The sequence below is a fragment of the Eretmochelys imbricata genome, chromosome 1, assembly GCF_965152235.1.
Source record: "Eretmochelys imbricata isolate rEreImb1 chromosome 1, rEreImb1.hap1, whole genome shotgun sequence".
Lineage (NCBI taxonomy): Eukaryota > Metazoa > Chordata > Testudines > Cheloniidae > Eretmochelys > Eretmochelys imbricata.
In genome coordinates, this window is record NC_135572.1 from 54,764,770 (window position 1) to 54,788,321 (window position 23,552).

The 23,552-nt window shown below is 42.6% G+C and overlaps 1 protein-coding gene across 1 annotated transcript; it reads left to right on the forward strand.

The window, feature by feature from the left end:
• Positions 1-10: 10 nt before the first annotated feature.
• UFM1 (ubiquitin fold modifier 1) lies at positions 11-23,326 on the forward strand. Its single transcript, XM_077810652.1, has 6 exons — positions 11-154; positions 249-305; positions 3,744-3,801; positions 13,619-13,658; positions 14,103-14,135; positions 22,064-23,326. Coding segments are annotated over exons 1-6 (258 nt in total). The 5' UTR covers positions 11-152; the 3' UTR covers positions 22,132-23,326.
• The last annotated feature ends 226 nt before the right edge of the window (positions 23,327-23,552 follow it).

A 23,552-nucleotide genomic window follows, 5' to 3' on the forward strand; every position in this document is an offset into this window, starting at 1 on the left:
CTCCGTGGCGGTTTTGTTCAGGCGGCGGCCGGGCAGCTCGGGCGGGGCGGAAGCGGAGGCGAAGGACCCCGCCCCCGGCCGGTCGGCCGGCGCAGCGGTGGCTGACGTGTGCCTGGGGGCGGTGGCGGCGGTTCCTGGGCCCGGACCGGATCATGTGAGTGACACGGACACCCCCCCCCCGGCTCCCCCATCCGCCGCGACCTCCCCCTGCCCCGCCGCCTCTAACGCTCTGTCCTCTGCCTCCCCAGGTCGAAAGTCACCTTCAAAATCACGCTGACTTCGGACCCGCGGCTGCCCTACAAAGTGTGAGTGACCCCCCCCCCCCGCCGCCTCATGCCTTGTGCGCATGCGCTGCCACATCTACTTCCCCTGCACCTACTGCCCGTCCTCCCATGGGCACCACTGCACGGGCACTGTCCCCCCTCCCTGGCCCGTGGGCACCCCCCACACCCTATGCCCCCAGCCACCCCGCCCCTGGGCACTGTCCTCTACACCAGCTCCCTTCTCCCCCCCCGCCGTCAAACGCTGACAACATCCCCCAGCTGCCTCACCCCCAGGCACTGACCCCTGTATGCCAGCCCCCACCCTGCCCCTCGGCACTGCCCCCCATGCCAGCCTCTTGCCACTGACCTCCCTGCTGCCACCTCCTGTGTCTTGTCCATGGGCACCGCCTCCCTCCCCACTCCAGCCCCACAATCACCCTGACCACAGGTACTGCCTCCCCACACCAGCTCCTCCCACGCCAATGGGCACGGCCCCCTCACACCAACTCCCTTGCCATCGACCCTCCCCTGTCATGGGTATTGCCCCTCCAACTCTCTCTCCCTGCCCATGGACACTATGCTCCTGGTCACCGCCGTGCCCACAGACACTATCTCCAGACACTGATCCACCCCCGCCCACTGATACTGTCTGCAAGCCTCCCTCAGCTGTGCCCCCAACCCACCCGTCTTGCCTACAGGCACTGCCCCTAGACCCATGAGCACTGCTCCCTCCTACATACTTCTTTGTCCACGTAGACGCTGCCTCATGCCTATAGTCACAGAGTTTAAGGATGAACGAGACCACCAGATCATGTAGTCTGATTTCCTGTAGAGCATAGTTCACCAGCACCACACACTAAACCCAACAACTGAAATTAGATCAAAGTATCGCAGCCCACAGGAGACTAGATTGTTCTATGCCACAGGCAAAGAACAGGTGGGACTGAAGTGCACTGATGCCAGAGGGCCCTGCAATGGCAGAAAATTGTTTGAGATATACGCAGGTAATCTCGGGAAGTGACCCATACCCCATGCTGCACAGGAATGTGAAAACCCCCTAGGTTCACTGATCTGGGGGATTTCAGAGTAGCATTCTTTCCCAACCCCATATAGGGCAGTCAGTTCGACCCTAAGCATGTGAACAAGAACAAGCCAGCAAAGCACATGAGAGTGAGTGCTTGTGCCACTTCAGCCTCCTTCTCTTTCCATGTGGGTATTGCCCCGTGCCTATAGCTTCAGTTTCATTCCATGTGGGCACTGCTCCACATCTGCTGCTTTGTCTGTGCTTTCAAGAACGTTAGTTTCAAGTGTAGTACGGATGGAAATGGTATTCTTATGGGACTGATTTGTTGCACAGTTATTTGTAATTGATGTTTTTGTGTAGTTTACTAAGGCCATGTTTATACTACACAGTTTTGTCGACATAAGGCAGCTTATGTCAAACTAACTATGGAGGTGTACACACTGCAGTGCTCCTGCCACTTTAACTTGCCTGCTACGCCTACATAATAAAACCACCTCAACGAGAGACTTAAAGCTTAGAGAGACGTAGTTAGAGCAACACAGTGTCAGTGTAAACAGTGTGTTGCTTACGTCACCATAAGTGGCCTCCAGGAGGTATCCCACAATGTCCACTGTGACCGCTCTGGTCATCGTTTTGAACTCCACTTCCCTGCAGCCAGGTACACAGGTGAACACTCCACCCCTGTTAAAGCCCTGTGAAGTTTTGAACTTGCTCTTCCTGTTTGCTCGATGTGGAGAGCTCTGATAGCAACTTCCCAGCTGAGCATGCCAGCTCCACACAGCAAACACGCGCCTGTCTGAAGGTGGTGGATTTCCTGGGTCTGTGGAGAGAGGAGGTTGTGCAGGCACAGCTCCAGTCCAGCTGCAGGAACTTGCTTGGAGCATCGAGGGGTATGGGGAAGGGCTACGATAGGACACACACACAGCAGTGCTGTGTAAAACTCAGCAGAAGACATGGGAGGCAAATAGTCACCTCTGGTGCAAAGCCGAAGACATGTTTCTTCTACAAGGAGGGGGCTGGAGTCAGGGTGATGGTGAATTGTGCCTCTCCTCCCCTGTTGAGCTTCTCTTATAGCCTTGTGTTCATAACACACAGCACAATACTGAAGAGCAGTGCGGATTCCATGCTTTCTGACACAGACGGCTGGCTCACAGATTACCAGGGCAGTTGAACAGCAGCTGGAAATCTAGTAGGATGCCCATGGAATGATGGGTCAGTGAAACCTGCATCATGTGATGCTGAACTTGCCACCATGAGGCATTGCAAACTCTTTCCAAAACACCCTGTGGTCAGTTACCCAGTGAGATAGCCACCCTCGGTGTACTGCTTTCTGCATCAATGTAAGAGCTGCTACTGTGGATGCATTCCGCTGATACAAGGAGCATAGTGTGGACATGCAACAGCGGTTTAATTTCAATAGTGGCTATACATTGACTTAACCTTGTAGTGTAGATATAGCCTAAGTAATAATAATTAATATATGGTTTAAAATGAGTGGTATTCCGTATAACTAGATAAAGTTTAAAAATGTGCAGAATTAGGGTGTGGTTCAATGATACTTGGTTCTGATCTGGCTGAATTTAAATTGTTTTATTACTGTCACCTGGACAGTACTTTACAGATGCAGAAAAGGGTAGCGCTTATCTTCTTTCCCATCAAACAGACGTGTTCTTTATAGATGGTATATAGCTTTCTACTGCTCCTGGTCTATTTATCTAGGTATCATCACTGTGGGCTGGAATGACGCACAGGACTCCTCATTAATCTGTATGATGTAGCACTGAGGCCAGGTCTACACTACAAACTTACATCAGTATAACTACATCATTCAGCGATGTAAAAAATGCATGCCTCTGAGCGATATAGTTATACCGACCTAAACCCCAGTGTAGACAATGCCCTTCCATTGATGTAGCTATTGTCTCTTGCAGGGGTGGATTAACTATGCCTACAAGAGAAGCTCTTCCCTCGGTGTAGTAGCGTCTTCACTAAAGCCCTGAGTTCATAACTGGCCATATTGCTCATCATGTTGGTACCACAATATGGTTTTTGAAGTCTTATCATTAAATCAGTGGTACTACTCATGGTATTAAACACCATGCCCCATAGTAAGTATTTGCAAGATCAGGCTGTTGGTAGGGGAAAGTTGAATATGTAATCTCACACACTCAAAAAGGTATGGAGAGTAGATACTGGGAAGTCTTCCACAATTCTTATGTGGTAAACATGTTGACATCACTTCTTCTGGAATGCCTGTAATAATTTATTTAAAAATAAAAACTTCAGGTTTTTATTTTTTTTGCAATGTACTAGTCTTCTTTCTGTTTTTTAGGCCCTTATCATTGGGCACTACCATTGATTTCAGTGAAATTATAATCAATAACTTTAGAACCATTGGAATTAGTCTCTAATTTGGTCTAGAAATCATATTTTCTATTAACTCTTCTTTGTTTCAGGTTAAGTGTGCCTGAAAATACACCTTTCACAGCTGTCTTGAAGTTTGCTGCAGAAGAAGTAAGTGTTGAATTGTGACAATGTTTACATCAATAACGAAAGAGTTAAATTACAAGACTCGTGTAAATTTTTGTGTGAAATTATAGATAGCTGGGTCTAGAATGATTCATGTTGGAAGTTCGCTTTTATTGAAAAAGCTCATTGGAATTTCATCAAGGCAGTTACATAATTATTCTTTTTTTAAAGTAATAAAAAGTGATATCTGATCCATAACATATTACATGGGTGTAAAATGTATATGTGTATGATTTAAAAATATGTAGAGATAGAAAATAGGAAGTAAACATTAAATTAATGAAAGAGAGAAACCTGGTAAGCAGTAATGACTGTGGACAACAAAATGTCGTTGGCTTTTTTGCTGTAACACATTAAAATTTGTTTTGGGCTGCGTATGAGGAAGTGCCACATCACAGTTCAGTGGGGAAATGGTGCGTCTCTACTTCGCTTTGGTGAATCTACACCTGGAATATTATGATATTTTGACCTTTTTCTTACTCAAGGGAAAGTGATAGTTTGGAGGGATTTCAGAGAAAGTAAAAATGATGAAGGGGCTGGAGGGATAAATGTGAAGAAAGAGCCGGAGAAATGTGTATAAATTGCCAAGTGATGACTAAGGTGGAGGCATAGCTTATAAGTATTTGAAGGGTATAAACTCCAAGGAGGAGTAGAGAAGAAGGATGGTCCAGAGGTTAGGGTGCCAGGTTAGGATTTGGGAGCCCCAGGTTCAGTTCTTTGCTTTGTCACAAACTTCCTGTGTGATCTTGAGCGAGTTACTGTTGGCTTGCCATTGTAGGAAAGTTTATACAAGTATAAAGTAAGACGTGAATTTAGGCTGTGTCTACACTGTTACTTTCAGTGCTAAAACTTTAGTCGTTCGGGGTATGAAAAAACACACCCCATGGCAACAAAAGTTGTAGGGCTGAAAAGCACCAGTATAGACAGCGCTTTATCACCAGGAGCCGTGGTCCCACCATTAAAGCTACCACCCCTCATTCGGGGTAGTTATTTTTTATCACCAGGAGAGCTCTTCCCTGGCAATAAAGCTTGACTACATTGCCCACGTCGCTGTAACATGGGCAGTGTAGTCATAACCTTACACTAATATAGTTATACCAGTATAACTCCCTGTGTAGACACTCTTATTCCTGAATATTGTATTATTCCTGAATTATTATACCAGTATAGTTAAACTGATACAATTACACCAATATAGCTTCTTGTGTGGACACTCTTATTCAGGAATAAGAGTGTCCACACAAGAAGCTATGCTGGGTGTAATTGTATCAGTTTAACTATACTGGTATAATTATATCCGTATAACTGGTAAACCTTTCCTATGTAGTCAAACCCTTATTCTCTCTCTCTGCCTTGGTTAGAGGGATAAAAATGGCTAAAAATAACAGTATGGCTGCAGTGGCTCAGACTAGCCACTCAAGTACAATCCCACTTTACTCCTTGGAACATGTACTAGAAGAAATAATAATGTATTGGCAGAGGGAATGGATTTGATGACATAGGCCATTCCATATTAGAAAGGGTTTGCCAGTATAGCTGTTCAGGAAGATCCTCTTACTGGAGATGCAATTTGCATCACCAAAGAGTGCTTTTGCCAGTATAGCTTATACCAGAGGTCGGCAACCTTTGGCACCCGGCCCACCAGAGTAAAGCCAAAGGGATGAGCTAGCCACTGCTTCCCGCAGCTCCCATTGACCGGGAATGGCGAACCCCGGTCGGTGGGAGCTGCGGGGCTCCGTACCTGCAGACGCGCCAGATAAACAAACTGGCCCGGCCCGCCAGTGGCTTTACCCTGGCGGGCCGGGTGCCAAAGATTACCAACCCCCGGCTTATACCAGTTCCCCAAACAAAATAAGCTATACTGGCAAAACAACTTTTTTGATGGTATAACTGCATCCAAAGTAGGGCTTTTGTCAGCTTAGCTATATTGGTGAGGGGTGTGATTTTTTTTTTTTAAACACACACTCTTAACCAAAATGGCTATGCCAGTAAAACTTTTAAGTGTAGACCAGACTTTTGTAGGTCTTTTCCATTTCAAAGGCTTTTGTGTACACTAGAAGCCCATGCTTTAAAAACAGCCATGTTAGGAAAGTATTAGTTATTAAAATGGTCCCATTAAACAACATACAGTTGCAACTAGTGTGTATTTATGTACTTTGGATCATGCCTTTTGAAATCAACGGGAGTCTTTCTGTTGACATCAGTGGGCTTTGAATCATCCCCTTTGTGTAGGTTTACAACCTAGAGGGATAATTACAGCTGTTTTCAGGAGGCTTAGAGGGAAAATGAAGAACAATTGTTGTAGTGGGCTCTTGTACCCCACATATCATTAGAGTTCAGTTATATAAATCCACTTAGCGCACACAGAAGAAAACATTTTATTTTTGAAAGATAAGTTTTGATATTTTTATAGTTTTTTTTGGAAGCCACCTATAATACAATATGATGATATTTAGCTCTTTCACACACTGGTACAAGGATCTATTGAGGGGAGGAGGAAATAATGAAATGATCACTTTTAAAAATACTGCATTGTCTTTGGTTATTATTGTTATTTATAATATTTATTTGTACTACAATAGGGTCAGCAAGCTCTAGTCATGAACCCAAGACCCCAGTGTGCTACGTGCTATACAAATATAGAATAAAAAGACTTTGCTTCCTTGCTTATTAGTTACATTCTTTGGGGAAGAGGAGAGGGGTAATTTAATTTTTAATTCAGACCACAGGTACTGCATGTATTTGGCACTGAAAAGAACAAGACCTGGTTTCTGGCTTTATAAATGGACTATACTCCTTGAACCACTTAGTTTAATGTTAACTCAGTCATTTGAATAGATGAATCATTCATTTACTGTGAAGGGAATTTTTTAAGATAACATACAGAATATCCGTAGCCCGTCAGAATAAACATGCAAGTGCTGGTTTAGAATTTTAAAAAAGCATAGTTTACAATGTGTTTCTAGAGGCAGAGAACTAAATGATTTCTAAATTATGTTTTTAGTAGGCATGCCATCTGAAATATGTAGATATTTTGTTCAGTTTATTAAGATGTTATCAATCCTTAAATACAGGTTTCATATGAGTTATGTTTTTAATACTATACCTTTTAATATAGTTACCCCTTTTGACTGAGCTGTTAGCTGAATTTGGGGTGTTGCAGGTAGGAGGAGAAATTGATGACAGAAACAGGTATTTTCTTTGATGCAATCTCGTTTGTTTACAAAAATTATACATAAAGTCCTGTTTTCCTGAATACAATAGGAATCAAACAGCAGGAGACAGTTTCGCTACTTGTACTTCCATACCTGTTCTGCCACCAGCACTCTGTGCCCACATAGTTTTCTTTCTTAGCTTTCCATCAGGGCCACATTGCCAGCACTTCTGTTACTTTTGACTTTCTTGCTGCTTCGGTCTCTCTGTCTTGCTTCTCACCCTCGCATGTGCACATACACGCACACACACCCTTAAACGATGCCCCGCTGAGCCCCTCTCCACATAGTTCACGTTCCTGAGTGGCTTGGATGTGCCTTTGTTTTGGCTGGAGACATGGGCCTGTGTTTAGGGTGGAGTCAGCTTAATTGTTTCAGCCACCTGATTACCATGTCCTGTTCGTATTTATCCTGAATATACAGCAGATGGTTATTCCTGACCCATAACAACAATGTTTAACTCAGCCCATAGCAATATGATATTTTTTTTTGGTATGACTCTGTGAAGCAAGTATTTAAACCAAGAATTAACCATTCTTTTTATACCTAAGCATTATTTTGCCACAAATATTGCAAAGAATACAAATGTGGACGTTTCTAGAATAAACATGGTATTTGCTTTCAAAAAGCATAAGTCCAGCAAAATTGGATGGCTTTTTCTACAGTATCAGATATGATCTTTACATTATTTACCTACAACAGTTTGAAATATAGGCATTCCTGCAAAAAGGTCTTGATCTGGTTCCCGCTTCTTTTAACGGAGCAGGATCAATCCCCAAATCCATATTTCAGACACAAAAGCTCTGTTAAAAACAAGTTACAAAATCAAGCACTCAAAAGTTAGAAAATGCTTGTGCAACCTTAATTTAGCCCCCCTATTCATTATGATACAGATTTTCATTACATGATCACATACTATTTTTTCTACTGGACCCCTCCCTCATTCAATGCACATCTCCTGTTCTGGAGATGAATCAGGGCAGTGTAGTAAAGGAGGCTGATGTCTGTAGGATCCCTGCCTCAATTGTTGCAGGAATTGAAAAGAAATGAATAACACAGGGAACTGTAAGAAGAGAAAGGATGGTTTTCTGGTTAAGGCAGCTGGATTCTATCCCTGCTTCTGCCACAGAGTTCCTGTGTGATGCTACCATGCAAGTCATTGAAACCAAACCTTTCAGAGGTGGTCACTAATGATGTTTTCCTCATTTTCTGCATGCCCAACTTGATATCTTGGGCCTCTTTTACAAAAATGCTGATCGCTCACAACTGCAGTTGACGTCCAAGGGAGCTGTGCTTGAATATATAAAGTGGTATAAAAAGTTAAGTACGTTCAAAAATCAAGTCCTAGGCATCTCAGCTTGAGCACCCAAAATTAATGGGTACTTTTTACCTTACTGTCTCTGTGCCTCAGCTCTCATCTGTAAAATGGAGATAATTCCACTCCGTCACCTCACAGGGGTGAAGATAAATTAATTTTATGAAGCACTCATATATGAGAGTGATGAGGGCCGTAGAAAAAATCATGCAGATATCTTCAGAGCAGGGTTTGAATATTGTGTGCTTAATGAGGTCTATGGCCACACCTTACATAAAAAAGATTAATGAACAGCTATACAATACTTTGTATTAATTTGAGCACTGTCCATCCAGTGCACTGAATGAGACAGGGATCCGATGGTAAAAAGAGTATGTGATCATGTAATTAAAGGCTGTATAGTAATGCACATGCGCAAGGGGGCTCAATTAAGGTTACACTGGAAACTTTAATTGAGGCATTTCCTAACTGTTAAGTGCTTGATTTAGCAATCTGAATAATGTTTTCTTAGTATAGTTTTTGCGGGTGTGTGTAATTTCATAGATTTCAGAGTAGCAGCCGTGTTAGTCTGTATTCGCAAAAAGAAAAGGAGTACTTGTGGCATCTTAGAGACTAACAAATTTATTTGAGCATAAGCTTTCGTGAGCTACAGGAATGCATCCGATGAAGTGAGCTGTAGCTCACGAAAGCTTATGCTCAGATAAATTTGTTAGTCTCTAAGGTGCACAAGTACTCCTTTTCTTTTTTTGTAATTGCATAGCTTTTTAAACAAGCAAACTGAACAAACATAAATTCCATCATGTGGCATCATATGGACACTCAATGATTCATCAACAGGATTGAACCTTATAGTTCAACCATGCAAATCTCTGCAATCTGAGCTTACAAAGTAACTGTTAGTAGTAGTAAGTTGTCATCCTCTGTGTGGGCCAGCAGTAAATGGGATGAGACACTTTGCCAGTAGGTTTCACACATACTTTCAGACAACAGAGGACTGTTGGGATAGGAACCTTGGGTTCCACTGCAAGCTCTGGAGGGGAGTGTGCTCTAGTAGGAGCAGACTCTTCTTGTTTCCCCAACGTGACCCCTTATGCCCCTGCCCCTCCCCCTCCAACATGTCACTGTCCTGTCTTTTCCCCATCTCTGGCTCATTGTCCCAGTCCTTCTTCTCTTGCTTGTCCAATCCATCTCTACTCCTCAGGCTTCTCATTCAAGTCCCAGTTTCCTTGTCCAGATGGTTCTAATCTACTTTATCCCACTTCCAAACTCCCTCTCCCAACATCCAGTCCCATTCTCCTTGCCCAGTCTCTCTCCTTCCACTGGCTCCCAGTTCTATTCTCCCTCCCTGCATTCTTCATCCAGTCCCAGTCTCCCACATTCTCCCTGGTTCCTTGTCCCTGTATCCCCCGCTCTCTTATCCCAGTCTCTTTGCCCAGCAAACCCAAGTTCTTTCCTCACTACCCATCTTGTCAGATCTGTCTCCCCTTCCCCCAACACACACACTCTGGTTCCTAGATGCAGCCTCCTTGTTCAGCCTCCCCCCACTTCTTCATGTCGTGTTATCTCAGTGTCTGCCTACCCCAGTTCCCAGTCCTAGTCTCTTTGTCCAACCAGTTCCAAACTGCCCTTCCTTCCTACACAACCAATTAAAGCCTTCCCTTTTCCCACCCCCCACAGCTTCCAGTTCAAGCTTCCTCTCCCTTTCATTCCCAGTCAACGCCCACCAACCCTATTCCCTTGCTCAGACGATTCTGGTTTTCTCTTCTCCTTCCAGCCACAGTCTTGTCAGACTAGTTGTCCAAATCTCCTCTTTTCTCTCCCCAAGTCCGCCTTGTGTCTACTCTGCTTTTGAATTTGGCAGTTTCCACCTTCTTACTGGCTGAGTGCCAACAGAGGTGTCACTGAGAGCACAGGACAGACAGGTTTCTTGCTCTCAGTTCCAGTGCCAAGCCACACTGCAACCTCTAGCAGCCATTACAGGGAAAGTCCAGCTTCTCTGTAGCCTTGGGCTGGAAGGAAGCATGTTCAGTCATTCACTGGAGATGGTGCATATACAGACCAGTCATATAGGAGATGTAAGAGGATGGATGCTCAGTTGCTCTTTGGGGATAGCCAGCGGTATCCTTTCCGTTACATACAGTTGGTGCATGAATTCAACGGTTCCTTGGAATATTAGCAAATAATGAGTAACATTGGGAGCCCTATAAGCACTGATTACTGCTGCTTTCCCCTTTCATCCCAGATTTCATAGACTTGGGCCATGTCTACGCTACCGCTTATGTCAGCAAAACTTATGTCGCTCAGGGGTGTGAAAATAACACTTCTTTGAGTGACATAAGTTTTGCCGGCATGAGTGGTAGTGTTCACAGCACTTTGTTGGTGGAAGAGCTTCTCCCGCCAACATAGCTTTCACTGCTCGTTGAGGTGTTTTTTTATGTCAACGGGAGAGCTAGAGAGTCATAGAGCCATAGAGTTAGAAGGGACCGCAAGGGTCATCTAGTCTAATCCCTTGCCAAGATGCAGGATTTGTTGTGTCTAAACCATCCGAGAATGATGGTTATCCAGCCTCCTTTTTGAAAACATCCAGTGAAGGAGCTTCCATGACCTCCCTAGGCAGTCTGTTCCATTGTCCTACTGTTCTTACAGTTTGGAAGTCTTTCCCTGAGATGTAATCTAAATCTGCTATAGCTTGAACCCATTGCCACTTGTCCTGCCCTCTGTGGCAAGAGAGAACAACTTTTTTTATGGCAGCCTTTCAACTATTTGAAGACCGCTGTCATGTCCCAGTCTTAATCTCCTCTTTTCCAAACTAAACATACCCAGTTCCTTCAGCCTTTGCTCATATGGCTTGCATTCCATCCTTCTGATCATCTTTATCGCTTGCCTCTGGATCCTTTCCAGCTTCTCCATATCCTTTCTATACATAGGTGGCCAAAATTGGACACAGTACTCCAGCTGAGGTCTAAGCAGCACCGAGTAGAGCGGTACTATCACTTCCCGTGACTTGCATGCAATGCCTCTGTATTTTGCAACTGCATCGCATTATTGGTTTATGTTGTGGTTGTGATCCACCACAACTTCCAGATCCTTTACAGCAGTGCTGCTGCCAAGTCAGTTATCCCCTATTCTGTATTTGTGCATTTGGTATTTCATCTCTAATTGTAGCACCGTACATTTGTCTTTGGTTGAATTTCATTTTGTTGTCTATAGCCCAGTTCTCTCATTTATCAAAATCTCTTTGAATTTTAGCTCTATCCCCAGCTTTGTGCCATCTGCCAGTTTGAACAGTACGCTCTCTAGTCCTACATCCAGGTCATTAATAAAGATGTTAAATAGCTCCAGACCCAGAACAGATCCCTGTTAATCCCTCTTGAGACCTCTTTCCAATCTGACATTATTCCATTCAGAATAACATTTGTTTGTGGTGTTTAACCAGTTATATATCCACTTAATGGCAGTTCCTCTGAGCCCACATTTCTCCAGCTTACTTATTAGACTGTCATGTGGGACTGTGTCAAAAGCCTTGCTAAAGTTTGGGTATATTAATGTTCACCACTTTCCCTCTATCCACCAAACCAGTTACCCTGTAAAAGAAGGAAATCAAGCTGGTTTGGCATGATTTGTTCTTAATATGTCCATGCTCCTGGTATTCACAAATTGAACATTTTATTCATTGCTCTATTAGCTTCCCAGGTATCAAGGTCAGGTTGACTGGTCTACAGATCCCTGGCTTCTCCTTTTCCCCTTTTTTAAAGATGGGCACTACATTAGCCCTTCTCCAGTCTTCTGGGACCGTTCCTGTCATTGATGCATTTGCAAATATTATTGTCTATGTTTACCTACATTTTAAATGTATACCAGGACTCATTAAAAAAACGAAAAGGAGGCTTGAATCAATGTGACTTTCTCTGGTAACAGTAACCCTTTGTCCACACCTACTATTTTCTCCTGTACCCTGATGTTAAGCATAATATGTGGTAGACCATTTGAGTCCAGAAACAGAGCATACTGGGTCAGATCTTTCAAAGATTTAAGCTTGTGAGTCACTTTATGGACCTGTGTGTTTACAGGATGGGGATGTTCAGTTGGAAGCTCTTTGAAGCAAGAACTGTATTTTACTATATCTTTGTACAGCACCTAGCACAATGGGGTCCAATTCTGGCTGGGACCTATGGACAGTACTGCCACATAAAAATAATATCGTAGTCCATCAAAATTCCTAACTATTTTCAATGCATTACCTTAATATAGAAAAATCAAGTAGCCTGCAGTGAGTGTTTCAATCCAAGAGACTTTTGAAAGATTTACTGAAAATACGGTCAGAAGTGCAGAATAGAGTCTATTTTCTATCTGGCCAGCTGTGACAGGTGTTTTTTTGGTTTTGGGTTTTTTTAAAGGAGTTAGCAGTTTATGAAATGGTTGTAAATTCCCCCACATAAATTGTCTCAGTAGCAGACCATCCCTGCCCAGCCCCAAGTCAAGTCAAGCAGGAATTCTGCATTGTGATTCCGCTCATTGTGCTCTTAATAAATGTTACTAAATATGCACACAAATGATTTTACAGTTGCTCATGCACTGAAAAACACCATAGCTCTCAATACCGGGACACTGTACATTTCAGATTTCAGCCATTTTTGCTATAGCCATGTCTTTAAAAAAATAAAATCACGTTTACGCAAAGACCAAGGCTCCAGTTCTGCAAATTCTTATGCACACGCTTAACTTTGTGCCCATGAATTGATACTTGAGTAGATTCCGTGAAATTGTTTATGTACATAAGTGTTTGAAGGTTTTATTTGGCCATTTTTATTCCAGAAGGTTCTGGCATCTATATTTGGTCAATTTAAATTAAAGCAACTTATAAAACAAAATTGCATATTTGTTCCAGAAATGTATGCAATTTAGTAGTTACTCATTTTCATCAACATTTTTGGTGCTGCTCCTTACAGTATTATCAGAATTATTATTTTTTGAACTTTTCAATTAGCATAATTTTGACATTATTTCCAGATTTTTTTTCAGATGATTAGATCTAATCAACTGTTTTAACACTGTGTACTTTATGTTCCATGTAACCTCTTAGTGCATAATAAGCTTTGATTGTAAACTATTATTTTGATAGTCCTATAAAATCTGAAGAGAATTTTTTCCCATAATTATTCTTTATACAGGCCTAAGCATCTAAAATTACAACAGAGTTTGAATGTTCACTGTAGTATTTTCCACTTTGTTGTCTGTCTTTAAAACTAATTTGTCATACTTTTGTTTCCTTTAGTTCAAAGTTCCTGCAGCAACAAGTGCTATTATAACAAATGGTAAGAATATGGTTTTTATATTGTTGATTCAGTTAAGCTGTATTCCAGAAAAGTATAAGCAGGTTTTCTCTATAACCTAACCAGCATACAAACTGATGAGCTTTAAAAGTAATACCTCACTGTTATACATAATGCTGGTGCATGGGATTTTGCCATTAATATTTTATTGCTATTTGAGAGGTTTTATTCTACAGCATATCTTGTGGTTCACTATGCTGAAATTTTTATCATCAACTGTAAATAATAAAGCTGACTAGCGATACTTTTTGGCAATAGGAAATTAATAAAGACTGATATTTAATAATTATTACAGTATATTGTTTAGAACCTTGTATATTTTGCATTCATTTTAATGTTGTAAGTTTACGCTACGAGATACTTGGATCTTTTTTTGTTTTAGCCCCTAAATCAAACTGTTTTTGTTTGTTTGTTTTTAAAACTTAGATGGAATAGGAATAAACCCTGCACAGACAGCAGGTAAGTAGTTATTTGTGAAGTCCAATTAAAAAAAAAAGAATTATTTTTTATTCAGTTACGATGCACCACAGTGAATGACTTATGTTCTCATCTAGTTTATCCAAGTTTTAACAGCTTTTCAAATAGGGATCCAGAAGTACTAAACAGTGGCTGAAAACTGCATCCAAAGCCTCATGTCAAACATTAAGATCATATAATTATTGCTCAATATTTTGTTTATTTAGATCTGTGAAACAGTAGGTGCCTAGCTAATATTCCAGCTAATATTCACATAAATACTTAATATGATAATGAAAAAGAAATAGCAACCCCATAATATAATACTAAATAACCATGCAGGGAAAAAACAACAACCTTTAACTTACCCTGTACATCACACAGCAATATTTACTACTTCTGCAGCCTTTCTAAATAGATTTAGCAGTGTGCCCTGAAGGTCAACTAGTTAAAGCTACTTTGGACTGGGTGAGAGAAACATTCCAAAGGAAAGGGAAACATTCCTGCCAGCAGTCTCCTCTCATTCATGTCGAGGGGGATCCAGTTAAAGGACCTCTTCTGATCTCAACTGCGGCAATGTGCCACAGAGAGAGAGGTGGTCTCTCAAATAGGAAGGTTTGAAGTCATTTTAAAATCAACATCTTAAACTGCACCCAGAAACACACAGGCAGCCAGTGCAGCTTTTGGAGGCTTGATTGGGTATGTGCATGGAAAGACGCTCTGTTTACAAAGTAGGCTGCTGCATTCTGCCCTAGCTTACCTTACAAATAAATTTAAGGTTTAACCTTAAGAGAACATTGCAATAGTCTAGTCTCCAAGTGACAAAGGCACGATTTATGTTGGCAAGGTCCACTTTGGAAAGACTTTTGTGACTTTTGCCAAAATCTTCTGATTGCTTTACCGAGCCTACCAATATCCTCTCCTTCTTATCTGGAATGAGCCTCAGCCAGATCTAACTCATCTGTGTCCTAGTCTCCACGAAACGTTGTGGTAGACACACAACCACTCGGGATCAAAAGAGAGAAAAATGAAGCTGGGTGTTTTCGGCACATTTGAAATACAACAACTCTTTATTTCCCACTAAAGCCCAGTCCCACAAAGGACTTAAGCACCTTGCTGAATCAGGGTATAGTCCACTAACATCCTCATATGTACACTGAATGAGAAGGAGGAGAGATTAATAAGACTGGGACTTTTCAGCTTGGAAGAGAGACGACTAAGGCGGAATATGATAAAAGTCTATAAATTCATGACTGGTGTGGAGAAAGTAAATAAGGAAATGTTATTTACTCCTTACTACACCAAATGAAATTAATATGCAGCAGGTTTAAAACAAAAGGAAGCATTTCTTCACAGAAAACACAGTCAACTAGTGGAACTCTTTGCCAGAGGATGTTGTGAAGGCCCAGATTATAACAGTTAAAAAAACCCAAAAAACTAGATCAATTCATGGAGGATAGGTCCATCAATGGCTATTAGCCAAGATGAGCTGGGATGCAATCCCATTCTTTGAGTGTCCCTAGCCTCTGTTTGCCAGAAGCTGAGAATGGGCGACGGGATGGATCACTTGATTACCTGTTCTGTTCATTCCCTCTGGGGCACCTGGCATTGGCCACTGGGCTAGATGGACAGGACACTGGGCTAGATGGACCTTTGATCTGACCCAGTATGGCTGTTCTTATGAGAACAAGATAGAATCTTAGAGAATCTAAGGCAGATGATAAATCTGATAATGCAGTATGGATACTTGAACTTCATCCATCACCACTAGAAAGTCATCTCGGAATGTTACAAGAGCAATATCGTAATTGACATGAGTCAAATAAATAAGAGGCATCTAGGTACCGAGAGTTCTCACCACAATCTTCTCATGATTCTTAGCTGCAAAAGGAAGATTAGACGCAGGGTGATCGGAAGCCAGATTGTCAGCATCAGGTGACGGTTTCTTAAATACGTACCGATGCTGCTAAGCAATGCTGGCACGTTGCCCTTCTGAAAGTGTTGAAAGTCTTCACCAGCAGTAGGTTCTGCACATTCACTGGTATTTAGTGCCCCATGCTTCAGTTGTCATGGGTCATACGTAAACCTAGATGACTTATGACAAAGCTGGTTATCAATAGACATGGTATCATGTACTACTCCTGGGGGAATTCTATGCCACTGCGCGTGCTCGAATTTATTTTCCACACAGATTTCTTTGCTTCCCCACAGAAAAATGACTTTCTGATGGGGAAACAAAGGGAAGCTACAAGCGCGGTATTGCGATCCTCCCCAAGAGTATGTTTCAGGTGTCCAGGGCAGCTGGCAGAGAGGTAAATCACTGTGGTGCAGGAGGCAGGGCTGGGGAAGACCCAGCTCCCTACCCTGTGCTGGGCTCAGCTGCTAGTCCTGGCTGGACTAGGGACAACGGGATTTCCTCTTGCCTTCCACAGCATCTGGGGCTGGGTCAGACCCCCACCCCCCCCTCCAGATTTCTCCCCCAACTGCAGGAAGCTCTGCAAACTCCCCCATCCCCCCGCTTCCTGCACCCATCACTCCTCAGCTGCAGAGGGAAGGATGCCTGTACAGGGAGTGGCTCCCCCATCCACGCAATCCCCATGCATCGAGACCCCCTCATACCCAGACCCTCCCGTCGATCCTCAATCCCCTGCACTCAGAACCTCCCCGATGAGCCCCACTCCCCCTGCATCTGGGCCACCCCAACAAAACACCCGGATCCCCACCCCACCAAGCCCCAATCAGCTGCACCTGGATCCCCACCACACTGAGCCACACTCCTCCAGCATCTGGATACCCCACTGATTCCCCCCTCCCACCAGACCCCCCCCTACAGAGCTCTAGACCCCCACATCCAGACACCCCCCACCCCCGCTGAGCCCCAGTCATCTCCCCCCCCCCCCCCCCCCAGAGTCCCGTTACCATTGCACCCAGAACCCCCCGCAACAAGCCCCTGTACATCCAGATCCCTCCTTCACCCGGATCCCTTACTGAGCTGCCTGCACCCAGATTGCCCCACGCAGAACCCTTTCAACCCACACCTGGATCGCCCCCACACTAAGCCACTCCACACTTGGATCCTTGTTTTGCTGAGCCTGCCTGCCCACACCTGGTGCACCTGCACAGAGTGGGGATGTTTCTGGGGCAGGCCCAGTCCTTGTGCTGTGTCAGGGTTGGGTGCAGCCTCACTGCTGAGTTCGGGGTGGGGAGAACTGCACAGGGATCTCCCACCTCTGTGCAGCCAGTGGCCTGTGCTCCCCAGTGCCATGCTCAAGCCTCCTCGTTTATTTGACAAATAAAATTTGCAGAATTTTAAAATATTGTGCTCAGAATTTTTAATTTTTTGGTGCAGGATTTTTATTGTTTCAGCTCAGAATGCCCTCAGGAGTAATCATGTACTTACCGATATACAAGAACTCGTGTTTTTAATATTTTCATTTAAGATGCTTTTGGTGCTTTAAAATCTCATTTGATAGAGCAATTGTTTCAGTCTTTAGAAACCTCAGAACGTGAGGATCTATTGGAAAAAATTTAATGTTATCCCTGCAGATCTCAGTCATTCCATGAGAAGACACAGTCCTTCCGTGCCATTCCCCTGTCTTCCCACCCCAACAACAGTAATGTTATTCTGCCAAAATATAATCTCTCCTCTTTCCCCACATTGACTGTGAGTTACCTCCATTTTGGGAGGGAGAAGTAAAAGATGCAGAGCAGGAGTTAAAGCAATCCAACCAGCATTAACTCCCATACAGATTTCCATTTGGAAGACGCTCTGGTTTGGGAGCAAGCATGCCATACCTTTATAAAGAAAACACTGTTGCATTAATGGTAGAGGCAGGGAGAAAGGGGCAGGAGTGAGTGGTGTGTGAATGGGGGTAAATGTGGGCCTGTTTAAATAACATTTGTACAGCTTGTGTGTGGTTTGTAGTGGCACAAGTATATTTCATCCAGATTAGAGTGTTTAGTCGTCAGGGTATCAGATTCATTGTTCAAGCCCTAATGTGTTTGGATATAATCTGCTATATTTTCATGTTTCCTTTGTTGTGCTTTGGCTTTGTGAGTAGCATAAAATAATACAATAGCCGTATAAAATCTTTTGGCTTTTTTGTGCTTTAGCAGTATATGCTCCTGGCAAACCTCTTAAAAGTATATGCTTGTGGCAGGACACTCCAAGTGCGTGGATCTGCCAGCCCTCATTAGGCTGGACAAATGGAATGTTGTAAATCACCACCACTGTGCCTAAAGTGTCCCTTAGTTTAACTTCAAGGGAAACAGATAAATGTTGCTCCACTGTAGTGATAACTTGGACAAGTGTTAAAGATTTTGATCTCTGTCATAAAAGCAAGCACTTAGCAGAAGAGATGTTGAGGCTTCTGGGAGAGAACTTGTAACAGGCATATTTTCACACATAAGTACCAAGGGATAAGTGCCTTAGATATTTGTCACATGTAGGTAGATTTTTTTAGGGAATAGAATTGAAATTTGTACAGGAAATACTCCCTAAATGTTAGATATTTTTACTTAAAACTGCTTTATCTTCCTGAAAAGCCTGTCACTACCTGCAGTATAGGCCTGCTATCCATTTAAATTGTGGTTAAGGTTCTACAGAAGCTAGGTTTTGTTTGCTCAGTCACACTAGTAGTTCGCAGTCTCAGTGTACCTGTGTTTTTTGTATTATGATTGGATTGGAACAGCTACCTAAGGATTGGACACTACTTCCTAAAAGGTGGACTTACTCTCAGCTAAAAGAAAAGGAGGACTTGTGGCACCTTAGAGACTAACCAATTTATTTGAGCATGAGCTTTCGTGAGCTACAGCTCACTTCATAGCTCACGAAAGCTCATGCTCAAATAAATTGGTTAGTCTCTAAGGTGCCACAAGTCCTCCTTTTCTTTTTGCGAATACAGACTAACACGGCTGCTACTCTGAAACCTGTCATTACTCTCAGCTCTCACTCTTACCTTGTTTTCTCTGTTTTTCTTTCATTTCCTGTGTGGTCTCATTTCTCCACCACCATCACTACCACCACCCTTTATGTCCCTTTATCAATTACTCCCCCTTCACTCTCATTTTACTTTCTCATGGTATCTCATCTTCTTTCCACCTCCAACCTTGTGGTGGTGGTCTGTGTCATTCCCTGTCCAACCATTATTCTCTGTTTTATTCTCCCTCCCTACTTTGGTTTTCCTGATGCATTGTTCCAACCTGTCCTATTGTATGTGTGAGCATTAAAGTGAAATTTACTAAATTCCTGATCTCTGAAGTGTACTGTCTGCAGGTTGTTAAGATATTGGAAAGTGGTCTTCATTTTGCTGCCCGTACAATACAGCTGACTGAGAGAGAAGGAGAAGGAAGGAATGAAGGAGGAGGAAATTTTAAAATAGTATATAATTTTCTGTTTTCAGAGGCAGAGATGAGGAACCGCTGACAGGGCTAGAAGATACATTTTTAGTATAATACATAAAAGTAGAGGAGTGAGTCTGTTTTTCTCTTCAATGTCCTGCTCAGGAAAGAGATTAAAAAGTACTGCTGCAGAGATGTAGAGAGATGATTCTTTCAACTTCTAACCACTGAAATAAATATTTCTTAAGGCTCCACTAGATTTCTTTCTTCTTTTCATTTACAGTTTGAGCTGGTCATAATGTTTTAAAAGAAAAAAAATGGAAAAAGTTTTGACTAAATTTTCACATTCTCCTCCTCCTCCCCCCTTCCAACCAAATATAGAAGTGGTCAAACTTTGCCCGCTCTCTTTTTACACACGCGTGTGCATACACACACACACACTTTTCATAGCTCTATTTACAAACCAGGATATCAAGATGACTTATCGCTTTCTAATTTTTGGTTTTAGACGTATATTTTAATCGCCATCTCTAGCAGACACTTTGGTTGACATTCACATTTGAGAGGTTAAACATCCAATCAAGAAAGCTTTCTTCATTTGAGGCTTTATTCCCTGATATGCAAATACCTGTGAACAGGTAGTCACCTATAACATATGTTGACAACAGGGAAGAAAATTTTGAAGGAAATCTGATTTTAATGATGTTTGACTGCTTTGAGGTTCATAGAGCACAGAATGGGTAACATTTAAGTTAATTTAGGACTATGTTTTGATATTACAAACCGTCCAGTAGTATGGAGGCATTGAAAATCTACTTTCCAGCCTCCTGGCTGCTCCAGATTGGCCTAAACTGTATCAAGTCTATACCCAGTGCTGTGGAATCTCCCTGATGTACTGCACCGCCAAGGTTCATTTGGGTGTGTGGGAAAGAGCAGAGCCAAGATTCCACCCACTCTCCCTCTGACCGCCTTCATTGCACCTCTAGAAAACGGTGGAAGTAGCAACTCTGCTGAACCTGCTTCTCTCTTTATGTTGCTTCCCGTGATGTGGGTAGCTGGTACAGAGTTTAAGGGCATCTTGTGCCCCTGTACCTCCACCAAGAGATGTGTACCTGTATATAAATTCATAGTAAGATCACCTTAGGCTTGGAGAACTTTAAAAACCTGTAAGAAGATTCAATGCATTAGACACCTGTGAAAAAAGTTCTTGAAAACACAAGCTAATGAGTGAGGAGCTGACTTTTCCTGCTTCATTGTTATTCAAGAAAGATAGTACATTTATATTCAAACAAAAAATTATGTTGAGCTAGTTAAGGTTGGGAGTATGTGTCAGTGATGTTAGGGTTGCCAGGTGTCCGGTTTTCGACTGGAACACCCGGTCAAAAAGGGACCCTGGCGGCATTGGTCAGCACTGTTTACCAGGCTGTTAAAAATCCAGTTGGCGAAGGGCTGGCTCCGCACAGCTCCCAGAAAGCATTTGGCATGCCCCTCCGACTTCTAGGCATAGAGGTGGCTGCGGGGGCTCCGTGTGCTGTCCCCACCCCGAGCGCCGGCTCTGCAGTTCCCACTGGCTGGGAACCTGCCCCAGCTCTGAGCCCCCTCCCACACCCAAACTCCTTCCCAGAGCCCGCACCCCCTGCTGCACCCCAACCCCTTGCCCCAGCTCAGAATTCCTTCCTGCACCCAAATTCCCTCCTGGAGCCCATACCCCTTCCTGCACTCCAACTCCCAGCCCTGAGCCCCCTCCCGCACTCCGAACCCACAGCCCCACCCCGGAGCCCACCCTCCCAGCTGGAGCCCTCACCCCCCCCCATACTCCAACCCCTGCCCCACGCAGGTGCACCCTCCCACACACTGAGCCACTCATTTTTGCCTCTATCCCAGAGCCTGCACCCCCAGCCAGAGCCCCCCTCCACTCACGCACCCCAACCCTCTGCCCCAGCCTGGTGAAAACGAGCAAGTGAGTGAGGGTGGGGGAGAGCGAGCAATGGAGGAAGGGGGAGATGGAGTGTCCTGGGGCGGGGCCTCTGGGGTGGGGCAGGGCAAGGGTGTTCGGTTTTGAGCACTTTGTTTAATTTTTGTGACAGCCAGCTAGACTGTACTACTTGATCTACATCGTTAAAAACTCACTACCGTGCACAGTATATGGTATGAATAAAGCAGCCATAGCAGGCTGTACATAATGCTGGGAGGCCTTGAAAGCATATTGTATTTGCAATATCTTTGCTTTTTATTCTTTCCTTGAATTTTTGTTGTTATGTTTAAAATCATGGTGAAACTATTAATTTATATTGTTAACTAATGAGCTTAATATGTAACCTTGTGCCTGGCTTTTTTGTTTTAAATTGCAAAGTGTTCATTAGACTGTGCGTATGTGAGAGGAACTGGAAAATGTTATAAAGTACACAGTCAGTTTCTCATGCATAAGAGACATTCTGACTTTGTAATTGAAAACTGAAACATGATGATATTTTATTGTTCCTAATATCATACTTACACCTTTTGGTATCTGATTTCCTTGAAGAGCTCTTATTGATAACACATACGTGTATTTAACCTATAAGTGACCAATTTTCTCTTTTTTTGTTTAGGAAATGTTTTCCTAAAGCATGGTTCAGAACTACGGATTATTCCCAGAGATCGTGTTGGGAGCTGCTAATATCTACTGAGTGGTTTTGGAATAAGTAAAATCACCATGTTAAAGAATAAATGGTCATATTTATTTTGGAATTAGTACAACTAATGAATCAGCCTGTTTTAAAATTACTTACAATGACTTCCTGGGATTTAAAAATTAATTAAAAACAGAGTTTTCATTTTCTTTCCCTGTTAGCATTTAACAAATCATAAGCTGGCCTGGCCCTTCATCTACTAACAGAAGAATGGTCTGATGTAATGCTATATTCTTGAAAGCAGGATGGACCTCTTTCTTTTTACTAACAGAACCTCTTAGGAAATGTTATTGAAAACAAAAGGGCAAACCTTGTCAGTAGAAACATACAAGTGTGATTGATGGATTAATAACAGAATCCTGTATTTAGAAGTTCATTTCATGGAGGGAGAAGCTGTGTTTGATTTTTAGAAAAAGAGACCATTAGGAGAAATGCTTTCCTACTGAAAGCTAAAAAACATAAGTTTAAGCCCTGAATTATGTATAATGTACATTGTCAAACTCAAAGAAACAGTTTTCCTCACCGTTAAAATTGTCAGTCCAAATAGAAGGGGTATCTTGAAAACTTCAGACTCTTGTTACTGAAATATGCAGAGAACTTCTAAGAAATGTAAATACTTGGCTACAATCATAAGGTACTGGAAAAAAATTAATTAAAGAAAAATAAATATACTTTTGTTAAATCTTCATTTGAGCTTCATTGGTCAAACTAGCTTTTACAAATTTTCACTGATGCTGGATTTAACATTTTAAATAAAGTGTCCTCAACTGAAAGGTGGTGTAAAAACACAAATCATGGGAATCCCATGTGCTGTATGGTAGGGATTTATCGGTTGAGTACTACATTCCTTCATCAGCAAACATATTTATTTGAGGAAAATGTCTTAGTTTGTTGCTACTGTGTGTTACTTGGAAAACAGTGTTGGAATCACTTGTATGTTTGTATATTCAGAAATTAAGCATTTTGTTTATAAATTGTCTGAAGTTAAATTGTTACATCAACCACTGACCTACATTGGAGAAACCAGTATGTCTTGTTTTGACACACAATGATATACTGTAGTTTCAAGATAGTATGCATTTTGCCAAACAAATCATTATTGCATTTTATCTATCCTCATACATTTAATTTATTGAGGTTACAAAAAATTGAACAATAAACAATAATACTTCGTAAAAACAAGTATTTGTCATGTATGTGTTTATCTCATTCAGAAAACAGACCCAGAGGGGACTCGGAAAGGTGTACTGGTGGCTAATGCTATTCACAGGCACCCGAGTCCCCTTCTTAATGGAAATGAAGAAATGCGCAGGTGGAGGCCCCCTACATGTTCACATGTTCAGGAGGCATACAGATTCCTGCATTTTTCAGCTCTGTCTGAACTGCCTGTATTTTGGTTTCCCTTTAG